The following is an 11830-nucleotide window of genomic DNA, read 5'->3' on the forward strand; positions in this document are numbered from 1 at the left end:
ACCAAACAATAAATTTATAATTACACTGTAATTATACTATGACAAACAAAGAAATCGTCGTAATTACATAATTGTGCAATTATTGGGGTGTTAATTACTATCCTAGTAGTTACACCAACTTCGATTGCCTGGTAGCTTTCCAAACAGACCCTTGATAGATTGTGAATTCTACGCAAAGTAAAAAAATAGTAAAAGGTGTATTGAATTCAACCGGAGTTAGCGGTCACATTTACTACAAACTTAGTAAATAAACAAATAAAATAAAAAACTTGAAAATGAAGCCTCGCGTCACAGATCCACTTATTACATCACTTAAAAATCCAAGTCCCTTTTAGAATCTTTTAGTGTGTTGGTTGTCCAGTGTATATAAATAAGACATATAGGACTGCCATTTTCTCTTTATGTGACCAGTTTCAGCATTTAAAGAAAGAAAAGAGAGAGAGAGTGAAGAGAGTAGAAATGGAGAGGAGTTTAAGTGTTTCTATGGGAGGAGGATTTGATGATACTTCCAAGTTTGATGATGATGGTCGCCCCAAACGAACTGGTTTGTATCCCTTCACTTTTTTTTTTAATTTCTCCCTTCCCTTTGATTTCCCCTTTCTTCTCCTTTGTTCGAACTATTGCTCCTTTGGTGACTCAAACTCATAACCGGCCTGGTATCGTAGATGGGGATGCTACTCACTATGTGAGCAATCCCTCTTGTCTCTTCGTATACATGCATTCTTAGAAAATCTTGAAATTTCTATAAGTCAGATTTTATCATACAAATCCATAAAAAAGAAACTTTTTCTTTTCTCAGATCATCTTTTTCACATGCATTTATGAAAAATGTTGCGAAATTCACTCAGGAGGCGACAAGAAGAATCTTCAAACACATAAAAGAGAAAAAAGGACAAGGAGATAGAAAAAGTAACTAAAAGGATGTAGCTGAAGATTGTTTCAAAAAAACCAAAGAAATGGGAATTAACTAGGCAAAAAGCAAAGTGATTATAATTAATTAATTTGGTGAAATTACAGGAACGGTGTTGACTACAAGTGCACATATCATAACAGCGGTGATAGGATCAGGAGTGTTATCTTTGGCATGGGCTACAGCACAGTTGGGATGGATAGCAGGACCAGTTGCTCTCGTTGCTTTCTCAGTCATAACTTGGTTCACTTCTCTCCTTCTTGCTGACTGTTATCGCGCCCCTGATGGCTCTCGCAACTACACCTATATGGATGCTGTTCGTGCCCATCTCGGTATGAATTCTATGTACTGACAGTATAAAAAATATTTACATAATTGCGGAATTACGGATTGTGTTGTTTTCCTTTCCAACGCATCGTGTTATGTTGAATGTATTTATTTTAATTACGTGCTGAGATCAATGTGACATTTATCTTTCAGATGCATGTTTCTCGAGGTAAGAGTTTATTATACATGTTTTTGAGTAAATAATTAATGATTTCACTTGAGATACTTCTTAAGTTAGATTCGTAACGGCTTAAACAATCTAGTTTAGATACTTTTTTAGTTAAGTGATAATGGTCAACGGGAATATTTGACATTGTCTTTGAAATGCATCTTTGGTCAATGGTCATAGATGCGCAAAATCTAACAATTTTGAAGTGTTAAAAAACAAAAGAGAGAAAAATAACACTCATTTTTGTGATTTTATGTGACGACGTTTAACCAATGACAAGACATGGGGCTAAGAAACAAAATAAAACTTGAGCCACAATGTGGATCCTAATAAGTTATTTCATTCAAGATAAAATGAAAATAACAAAATTAAATAGTTTTAAAATATAAAAATATGTTTTAGACCATAATTAAAAAAAATATATGCCACATTAATCCTTTTAGACCAAAAATCTGGCACGTCAATTTCCCATGACAACAAAAAAGAGAAGGGTTGTTGGTTGTGGTCATTAATGACAATTGAGTATTCTTTGCATAAAGCCATTGTTGGAGATAAGGATTTCATTAATGATTCACTTATATATCTTCTTTCGTTATGTTTCTGCCTAGACTTTGCCGCCCCATTCTCTGCTTTTGACTACAATTTTAACCATTTCTCAACATGAGTTATTGTCCTTTTCTATTTTTTTTTAAAGAAAATTTGGATCGACAAGGGACAAATCTTAACATGGAGGAGGACATAAAATGTTTTAAGAGTCTATGAATAATGACACCCGAGTTCATATAAGTAGAATAAATGCACTCTAAATAGTTGGGTATTTCATGATAAAAAATGGCATGTAAACATACATACTAAAATACATGTATAACTAAGCAGAAGTGTCGATGATCATGAAAATACATTGTCAACATCAGGATCCAGGATTGTGTGCACTATTGTAAAAAGATGAATTTAAAATTTATATTTAATGGGTTCAACCTTTAAAAATTCTTTCATGAATCCATTACCATTTAGAAATTATAGGTTAAAATTAATTTTTTTTCTTATAATTTTAGTGATTTATAACATATGTAGCTATACTCCATATAAAAAATACTAAGATCATTGAACCATGCTACATCATCCACTGCTATTAGTTTTACTTATATAAAATTTTGTGATGACAAAGGGAAATCAAGGAATTCAACGTGTTAGATTTGAGAATGTGGAATGAATGAACCAATAGTAAAAGAAAAGGAAAAAAGAAAAATATACTTAATTAAAATGCAAGAGGGACACTAGACATGCACATCTAACTTCACTCGTAAATATGTGTCAATAATTATTGAACCATAGGACTCTTTGAGCTTGGGTGTACACGTCTATATTTAAATAATTTTAATAATAAGCATGGGTTCATGCGCCCTATGCTCCGACACAGATACGCCCCTGGCCAACGCTACAAATTGAGTGCTACCACTTAGCTGCACTTAGACTAAGAAGATATTAATTTTTTCTTTTTCTTAAAGAAGTAGTTCAAACACCCCTTATTAGAGATTTTGCACTGTATAAACGAGAATCAGATTCACAAATCTCTAAAAATATTTACTTTGCCGTATTATTTTCTATGTATGCAGGAGGAATGAAAGTACAGCTATGTGGAATAGCTCAATATAGTAATCTTGTTGGCATAACCATTGGATATGCAATCACTACATCCATCAGCATGGTGTAAGAATTTTTGTATAGTACATTTTAAGGCTTAATTTGTTTTGTAACACAATCATAATCTTTCATGATTAATTCTATGTTTTTCTTTCAGGGCAATTAAAAGATCCAATTGCTTTCATAAGCATGGTCATGCTGCTGGTTGTCATGAGTCAAACAATCCCTTCATAATTATATTTGGGATTTTCCAAATTATTCTAAGCCAAATCCCAAATTTTCACAAGCTTTCATTTCTCTCCCTCATTGCTGCTGTTATGTCCTTTGCTTACTCTTTCATTGGACTTGGTCTCTCTATTGCCAAGATTGCAAGTTAGTATCATTCCCAACATGTTCTATTCTTATTTTTAAGTTTTATATTCTATTCACTGACAGCATAATTTTTTTTACACAATCAACCTGCTGTAAAAGGTGATCTCATAATGTAAAAAGATTTTACTGTGTTACTGTATAAAAGCTAAAGCCTTTATTTTTTTCGTTTTTCTCTTGATGGTTTACAAATGTTTTTTTAATTTTGACATGGAAGATGATGGAGTAAATGGAAACACAAGCTTAACAGGAACAAGAATTGGAAAGGAATTGTCAGGCACAGACAAGATGTGGAACACCTTCTCTGCTCTTGGAGATATAGCCTTTGCCTATGCTTTCTCTACTGTTCTTATTGAAATTCAGGCAAAGCATCTTTCTTTTAACAATCACTAGCTAAGATCAGTTTTCTAATCTTTTTTTCTGGCTACTTAATGATGTTTTGTCAAATGACTCAACAGGACACACTGAAATCCCATCCAAGAGAGAATCAGTACATGAAAAGAGCTAGCTGTATTGGTATCTCTGTGTCAACAATATTTTACATGCTCTGTGGACTTATTGGCTATGCTGCATTTGGAAACAAAGCTCCTGGAAACTTTTTAACAGGATTCGGTTTCTATGAACCTTTCTGGCTTGTTGATTTCGCTAATGTCTGCATTGTCGTTCATCTTGTTGGAGCTTACCAGGTAACATCAATCATAACAAACACGTCTTGTAGTTCTTCTTTTCTTATCTTTTTTTCTACCAGCACAGATACCGGGTAAATCTAGCCCGGTGACTAGGAATGTGTTTGTCAATGTACTGAAGTGATGAGCTCGGAAAGAGGAGTCCTTAGGCAGATGGAATAAATCACCTACTATATTTTGATTCTGCTGAGATTTGAACCCTGGTCTCCCATGGTTTCTGTCCCACTTCATTGACCGCTAGGCCGTACCCTTGGTGCAGACGTGACACGTCTAGTGTTTCTCATTACAGAAAAGCTTAAATCCAATGTCAAGCTCAGTTTGACAATATGTTTGCAGGTGTTCTGTCAACCAATATTTGCATTTGTAGAAGGTTGGAGCAAACAGAAATGGCCAGAAAGTAAATTCATAACAAGAGAATACATGATTAACCTTTCACCTTTGGGGCTGTTCCCTTTCAGTTTTTACAGGCTGGTGTGGAGAACTGCATATGTGATATTCACAACCATATTAGCCATGCTATTTCCATTCTTCAACGATTTCGTCGGGCTTCTGGGAGCAGCCTCATTTTGGCCACTCACTGTCTATTTCCCAATTCAGATGTACATTGCACAAGCCAGGATTCCTAAATATTCATTTACCTGGATTTGGTTGAAGATATTGAGTCTTGTTTGCTTGATTATCTCACTCCTTGCTGCTGCTGGATCTGTTCAAGGCCTTATCAAGTCTCTTCAGAAATTCCAGCTCTTCAAATCTGAGTCTTGAAGTTCCTGTGGCTAATGTTGTATAGAATAAGGAAGGAAGAAAAAACCTCCATCTTTCAACCTTCCTTTTCTTTTATTTAGTGACATGCAGGCCCTTACTTATTAAAGGCATACACATTTGCACTATGTTGTAAAACTTATTCCTAGCTTTGGTTTACAAAATTGCAATAGTTTTCATACAGTTATTACTATGTTGCTAATTGCAATAGGTTTCAATTGGATCCAATGATATGAGATCATACTTTCTTGCACACAGATATTATATGTGTATATGCATGGGTTTCAACTCCACTCTGCCCAATAACTACTAGGACTATTATATTATTATGAACTTAATTTGACCATTTACAAACAAATTATCTCCCTTTTAAACATTTCCCTAAACACTTTATAATCTGTTCAAACTTTTCTGTTTTAGTATCGTCCAATTGGGATGAGAAAAGTACTCCCTCCGTTTCAATTTATGTGAACCCACTTGACTTGGCACAAAGTTTAAGAAAAGAGCGAAGACTTTTGAACTTGTGTAAAATGAGGCACATATATTTTGTGTGGCTATAAATCATTGCATAAAGGTAAATTACTTCCAAATAGGGAAAGGGGCATTCTTTTTGGCACGGACTAAAAAGGAAATATATTCACATAAATTGAAACGGAGGGAGTAGTATTTTAGGACTGTGATGAATACCTTCAATTGATAAATTGATTTGAAACCTATTTCAGAATGAAGTTTTGACATTCAATACTATAACTATGGCATTACAATTTCAAGTGCCATCAAGTACATAGAATCACTCATATCATTGAACCAAGTGATGTTTCACAAATTGTACGACGAACGCAGAATAACATCATTAATATTCACTCTTTACTACTATGTTGTCAGCTTGAAACTAGAAAACTTTATGTCAGACTGGTGAGATATATTTCAAGGTCGAATTCTGCGAAGGGAAAATTAACAGCAACTGAGACTTTCATACTCGTCTAACTCGTGGGCTATCATATCAAGCTCGACTTCTAAAGAATTACTGGAGACTTCCCATCAAAGGGATCAATATACAGAATATACAGTATGTGCTTCGGAATAGGAAATCTTATCTCGTTCACATTTTTTACAAATTTTACAGTCATAGAAATAAGATTTCTCAGTCAACATGATTATCTTCTAGCTATCACGGTAGTGTCCAACCAGAAAATGATAAGGTAAATATACCGAGGATAAGCAATGGAAACCTTTACTTAACACTTGAACGGTCTAACTTCATGAAACAAGCAGCTACTCAATTTAGAGGTGGAGCTGTCTGTGATATCCTCTCTTCTTCGAGTAGTACATAAGGATCAATATATGGTGGTGGACCAAGTCTGTTGCTTGCATCGTGGACAAATTGAGGTCCAAAATACTGCCGAAAGAGAAGGAAGCAGTCAATGGTAAATCAGGAACAAAAATCAAACTAGCAGCTGATCATAATACATCCAAAAGCATAAGAAATGTGAATTAATAGGGTCAAACACGCTTCAAATCTAACCTCCACAAAACCAAATAACACGTGAGGTATGTTCAACTCATGCACCTTTTTAGTTTCTTTTTTTGAATTCTTTTTAGGTATAATTGCTTTTTCCCCTGCTTTCTTGAGGTCCAATACACGTAAGGTATAATTGCTTTTTCCCCTGCTTTCTTGGAGGTCCAAATCATGCCATTTGTGATCCCCAACTTTTACAATATATGTGTAGCAATTCAGATTAACAGATACTCATAACATAGTTTGACATTGCAGTCAATGAGAATGTGATCTATTAGATTTGTTTGGCCACATTTTGCTAGATATTTTTGCTATAGCTCGTCTTTCTTTTTTATTTTTTGCGCTTTAACTCATCATCTCTAATTTTTTCCTACTCAGAATCATCATAATACCTCAAAGCAATCATGCAATGTTTCACAACTATTAGATAAGTTTATTTATTTTCTGATGAGGTAAAGCCCATCCCCCAAATTACCCCTAACTAAATAGCCCCTTCACAATATGTGCAAGACTGAAGTAGAGGATGTCAACCAGTTATTTCTTAACTGCACAGTTGTCAGGATGACACATCCTCACTATTTTTGGTATTCATTCGGTGACATCATACTCCGTAAAGACAGCTTCTACCATTTGGGGGTTGTGGAAAGTGAAAAAAACAGTTAGGAGCATATGGAAAAAATGACCCCTGCTGGTGTTTTAGATGCTATGGAAAGAAAGAAACTACAGATGCTTCTATGGAAAGGCTTTGCAGTTTGCACATTACCCGGCTGAAGTATAGATGTTAAACAAATCTTTTTTTGTTGGACAAAACTGAATTATGTTAAAGATGTAAATCAGCTAATAGATTCTGTTGGTTCTCTTTATTTTTGTTGAGAGCCTTATACTTTTGTAACTTTGTGCTTTTGCATCTTGTGGATCGTCAATAAAAGCCTTACTTCATCCCAAAAAAGGGGCAGATGAACAACTAAACAAGTATCATACAAGAACAAACATCTGATTTTCTTCTTCTTCGGTGATTTTTGAAAGTCATGCCAGAATATAGATAAGCAGCCCAAAAACCTTGGTATAGCAGAAAGATAAAATACACAAGTTAACTAATTGCAGTAGCCTCTTTAAAATAAAGACATCAGAAACATGCACGCCAAAGATCACCGAAATTAATTACCAGGTAAACAGCAGAGAAGGATGCAATAGTTGCGAGGATCAACGGCCAAAATGCCAAAAAAAATGTTCCCCCAAGAGTAAGCAACAGTTTTGCCCGTGGAATCAAACCCTACACAACAAACAAATAAAGATAAGCAACAGTTTTGCCCGTGGAATCAAACCCTACACAACAAACAAATAAAGATGTCTGATCATTAGTTATAACCCCATTTACAACATAAATTATGTCAACTCATTAAAATGTATAAAACAATATAGTTAATAACTCATTGCACATCTTTCATATGATTGTTTTCTGTAAAGTTGATTACTGCAACTCCTGTCCCAAAATGGCAAGGCTCTACTTTTCCTTCTTGGTAAGTCATACTTCTTAAATAAATTTTTCCTCTATTTTATTCTTCAAAATATATCAAGTCAACAATGCGACAAAAAATTCAAGGTGAAGGGAGAAACTCAATGTTATCAGGTCAAGAACCAATGAGAATGCATACTAACAATGCACGACATTATTGATCATGTGGAACTAAATTCATATAATGTATAAGGAGGAGGAATTCTGCCGACCTCAAGGCCTTCACTATTCAGTGCCATAGACTGCTCTCTTTGATTAGTCAAATTTCTTCCAGAATCTGTTGACAGCGCATTTCTCCGATAAAATCCTCCATCTTCTTCCCTAGATATTGTCTCCTCGTCTTCTTTAAGGTTTGTGTTTGTCTCCTCAAGCAATGAAGTTGGAGCCATGCCACGTCTTCTCAACTCTTTCATAAACAATGACTCTGGAGGCTCTTCACCTATGAAGAACCAACACTGGAGTTGAGATTCTTCTTAAATAAATCAAGAGTATATTCAAGTAAAAGCTACAACACAAAATGGAGGCGTCACGGTAGTTGAGCGATTGGCTATGTTCATTAGGCAAGTCAATCCATTCAACCACAACCAATAAAATTCAGAAATTTATGCCAGAGTTGCTGCAAACTTTCAAAGACTTGACTTTTGTATTTGAATGCATTTTTAAGGGATTCAACCATAAGATATGTAGGAGTTTCCCAGCACAAGCTGAATTGTTCAACTCTTATGGAATAGATCAACGGAAGATAAGCCACCTAATAGCGGCCCTTCCAATATTTAATTCTCTGTTAACGCTTTCCCTAAAAGGGCAGCCGGTGCACTAAGGTCCCGCTATGTGCGGGGTCCGGGAAATGGCCGGACTACAAAGGTCCATTGTACGCAGCCTTACCCTGCATTTCTGCAAGAGGCTGTTTCCTCGGGTTGAACCCGTGATCTCCTGGTCACATCACACTCATGTTCTTTTCCTGAAATACTTCAAATACTTCTGTTTTCTCTTAATTCTCACGGCCGGGACAATCAATCCATTGAACCTCATAAAGAGAGGCAAATCTCCTTTTTGCAATCAATTAACTGATGTACTTCACTTTAACTATGACAACTTGGTTTCTAATCTAGCCACTAATAATTAACCTCTCAATTTTCATCAAACCCAATATCCCCAAGAATTAGTGGGAAAAATGGAACTGGAGCAGCAAGAATATGCTAGAAACGGCATCATGTTACACACACACACACACAAACACAAAAGTTATCATATCCAATACCACTTAAAAAACAAGGCGTCTCCTGATCACAAAAAAAAAGAGGCTTTTGGAAACAAATGCCGAGTTAGAGATTACCATTACTACTCTGGTTTCCACTGTCTTGAACTCTACACCAAACCCTAAACTTTGTATCAGCAAATGTATTCAAGATTGGATTTTTCCTCTGAAACCTCACACGCAGAAACCTCCTTCGGACCATGGTGCTAAAATCAGGATTGGATTGAGAAAATGAGAATGGAGACTTCAATAACTGGAAAGATGCCATTTTTAGTTAATCAAATTTCCTCCAAATGAAATTAAAATATTAAAATTCCATTACAGAAACTTTAGCTGTAGTAGAAGCTAGAATTCAAGAAGCTTCACTTCATTAGTTAAACGGCGGCAGAGGATTACTGTTTGTCACTCAACCTGTGAGGTGTACCTTGGAATTTTTCAGCAATGTGTTGGCAATTTTGTAGCCATAATATAACTAGAGCTGAGCAATTATCATCTGTGTCGCCATCCTAGATAAATTACTTACGCTGCACCTAACCAACCAACCAGCTTTTCTTTTCTTGCAAAAGTCTCCAAAAATTGTTGTCATGTTATTTCTAGGCGTGCCAATGAATATTTAAAAACCGACTAAATTGATCAAATCGAACCGAATCGAACCGATTTTTAGGTTTTTTAAATAAAACCATAGGTTTTTACATAAATCTATAACCGTACCGATAATTAGGGTAGATTTTTTATTTTACAAAAATAAACCAAAAAACTACGAACCGTACAAAATAAATCTACATGTGAAAAATCGAATGTTATCATTTCCGATACGTAGACCAAATAATACAATGCAAGCAAAAGTTCCTAGATTCATGGAGACAGACGCCATCCTATGAGGCAGATTCGTTCCTCCAAAGTGGATGATTGCTCCTCTTTGGCAATCTATCAAGATTCTTCAAGTGTCTCAGGTCCCAGAAGTGCATGATAAATGCCGCCAAAGCCCAATACTGCAGAAAGATTTGAACAATGAAAATAGATGGCGAGTGCCTGATCGAATTGATCAGGTCATCAAAAGTGTTTGGTTTCAGAAGATGGAATGTCTAATGTTTTTTCACCCGGAGAACTTATTGGATTATATCTACACATTAAGTTTAAAAATAATAAAAAATTAAATTTTTCCTTGGGCGTTGGAATTATGAAACAGTTACAAGCCACAAGTAATTTAAACTCAAAATCCTAATTCCCAAACCTATTATGCTACTCCTATTGAAACTAAATTATTTCCAGCACAGTCACTAGTAAGATTAAAGTATTCTAGCGATTATGAGTTGCAAACTACAATATGTTGAATATGTTTCCTTTCATATGATTTAGATTTATCTTTTTGAATATATATATCTTTCACCTTTTCTTAATTTATCACTCTTTAAATAGTAAAAGTGTTTAGAGAGTTTTGCCAAGTCCTATACAAGTATATGTTTTATTGCATTCTACATCTAATAGTGAATTTTATATGACATTAAAAAAATATCGAAAATTAATCGAACCGTACCACTTTTGAAGACAAACCGACATGATTGGGATGGTTTCGAAAAATCTAATTTTTATTATACATAATAGAATAATCGAAAAATTGGTATGGTACAAAATTTATAAAATAACCGGCCGAACAGAACCATAGACACTCCTAGTTCTTTCTTATATTCCTTTTTTTCTTTTAATAGTATTTCAAATAATTTTGAAGATATTTATTCACTATTTTGTGGTAAAAATTTCACGCCCTATTTTTTTGAATAAGAATGCCGGACTTTGAAATATAAGAGGTGCAATATTTACATAAAATTACTCTAAATGTAATTTTTTTATAAAGCGGTCGCTGCAAATATATTCCGGTTAACAAGTCCGGAGTCGAATTCCACAAGGAATTAACCTATCAATCACAACTATCGGACTTACACAAATTCACGTATTCAATCTTCGGAAATATTTGAGTAATAGATTGGATGTTTACTAACTAAAGATTACGTAATGTAAATGCAATAATTAAAAACTAACTACGAACGGGTTGTAGACAAGAATTGGAATGATCTAAGGTTCTGATTTCATCTATTGTCGGTCCTTTCCGCTACGTTTGCTATAAATTTGCCTAAGTCTTCTCTATCGATCATGAGCACTCTGACTGTCGTAACTCTCTCCCGAGTAATTACAACAATATATAGACATATTCTCCCGAATTACGCTAGCTAGCCTTAAATACAGCTCATTTAGATTGGACCCAAGGTTTCGTTATCCCTAATCTCACCTTTAAACCATTCGTATTGATCCTGCATATACGTTAGGAGTGGTGTTGTTCAACAGCTACCTAAATATGCACTCTCTCCCGAGTAATGCATACTAAATAGGCACAGTCGATTGAGGGCCCTTCAATCAACAGCAATCACAATATAGTTGAACAAATAGAGAAAATACTATGGCAAATCTATATTAACATAACAAGAAAATCATCTTCCAGTATGTTCCATCAAAACCCTAGATTAGGAGTTTAGCTATGCATAATTGTTTTCACAATCATAACAATAGAATTCATCATCAATGATAAAAACAACAGGAAGAAAGGTAAAAACTCTATGCCGAATCTTCTGTCTTGCTCTTGTATGTTCTTGCCTTCAAAATCCTTCCAAAAACCAA

The 11830-nt window shown here is 34.9% G+C and overlaps 2 protein-coding genes across 2 annotated transcripts; one reads left to right on the plus strand and one right to left on the minus strand.

Annotated features, from left to right (window-relative positions):
* The first annotated feature begins 391 nt into the window (after positions 1–391).
* LOC109237348 (amino acid permease 6-like) lies at positions 392–5123 on the plus strand. The gene is made up of 7 exons (XM_019403644.1): positions 392–544; positions 1018–1242; positions 3023–3116; positions 3208–3422; positions 3637–3782; positions 3878–4105; positions 4442–5123. Exons 1-7 carry the CDS (start codon positions 460–462, stop codon positions 4865–4867), a joined length of 1419 nt encoding a protein of 472 aa, XP_019259189.1. The 5' UTR covers positions 392–459; the 3' UTR covers positions 4868–5123.
* A 717-nt stretch (positions 5124–5840) lies between these two features.
* On the minus strand, positions 5841–9608 carry LOC109237349. The gene is made up of 4 exons (XM_019403645.1): positions 9236–9608; positions 8112–8338; positions 7549–7656; positions 5841–6263 (listed from the first exon to the last, which is right to left on the minus strand). Exons 1-4 carry the CDS (start codon positions 9423–9425, stop codon positions 6144–6146), a joined length of 645 nt encoding a protein of 214 aa, XP_019259190.1. The 5' UTR covers positions 9426–9608; the 3' UTR covers positions 5841–6143.
* Between the last annotated feature and the right edge of the window lie 2222 nt (positions 9609–11830).

Source organism: Nicotiana attenuata, unplaced genomic scaffold, assembly GCF_001879085.1.
Source record: "Nicotiana attenuata strain UT unplaced genomic scaffold, NIATTr2, whole genome shotgun sequence".
Lineage (NCBI taxonomy): Eukaryota > Viridiplantae > Streptophyta > Magnoliopsida > Solanales > Solanaceae > Nicotiana > Nicotiana attenuata.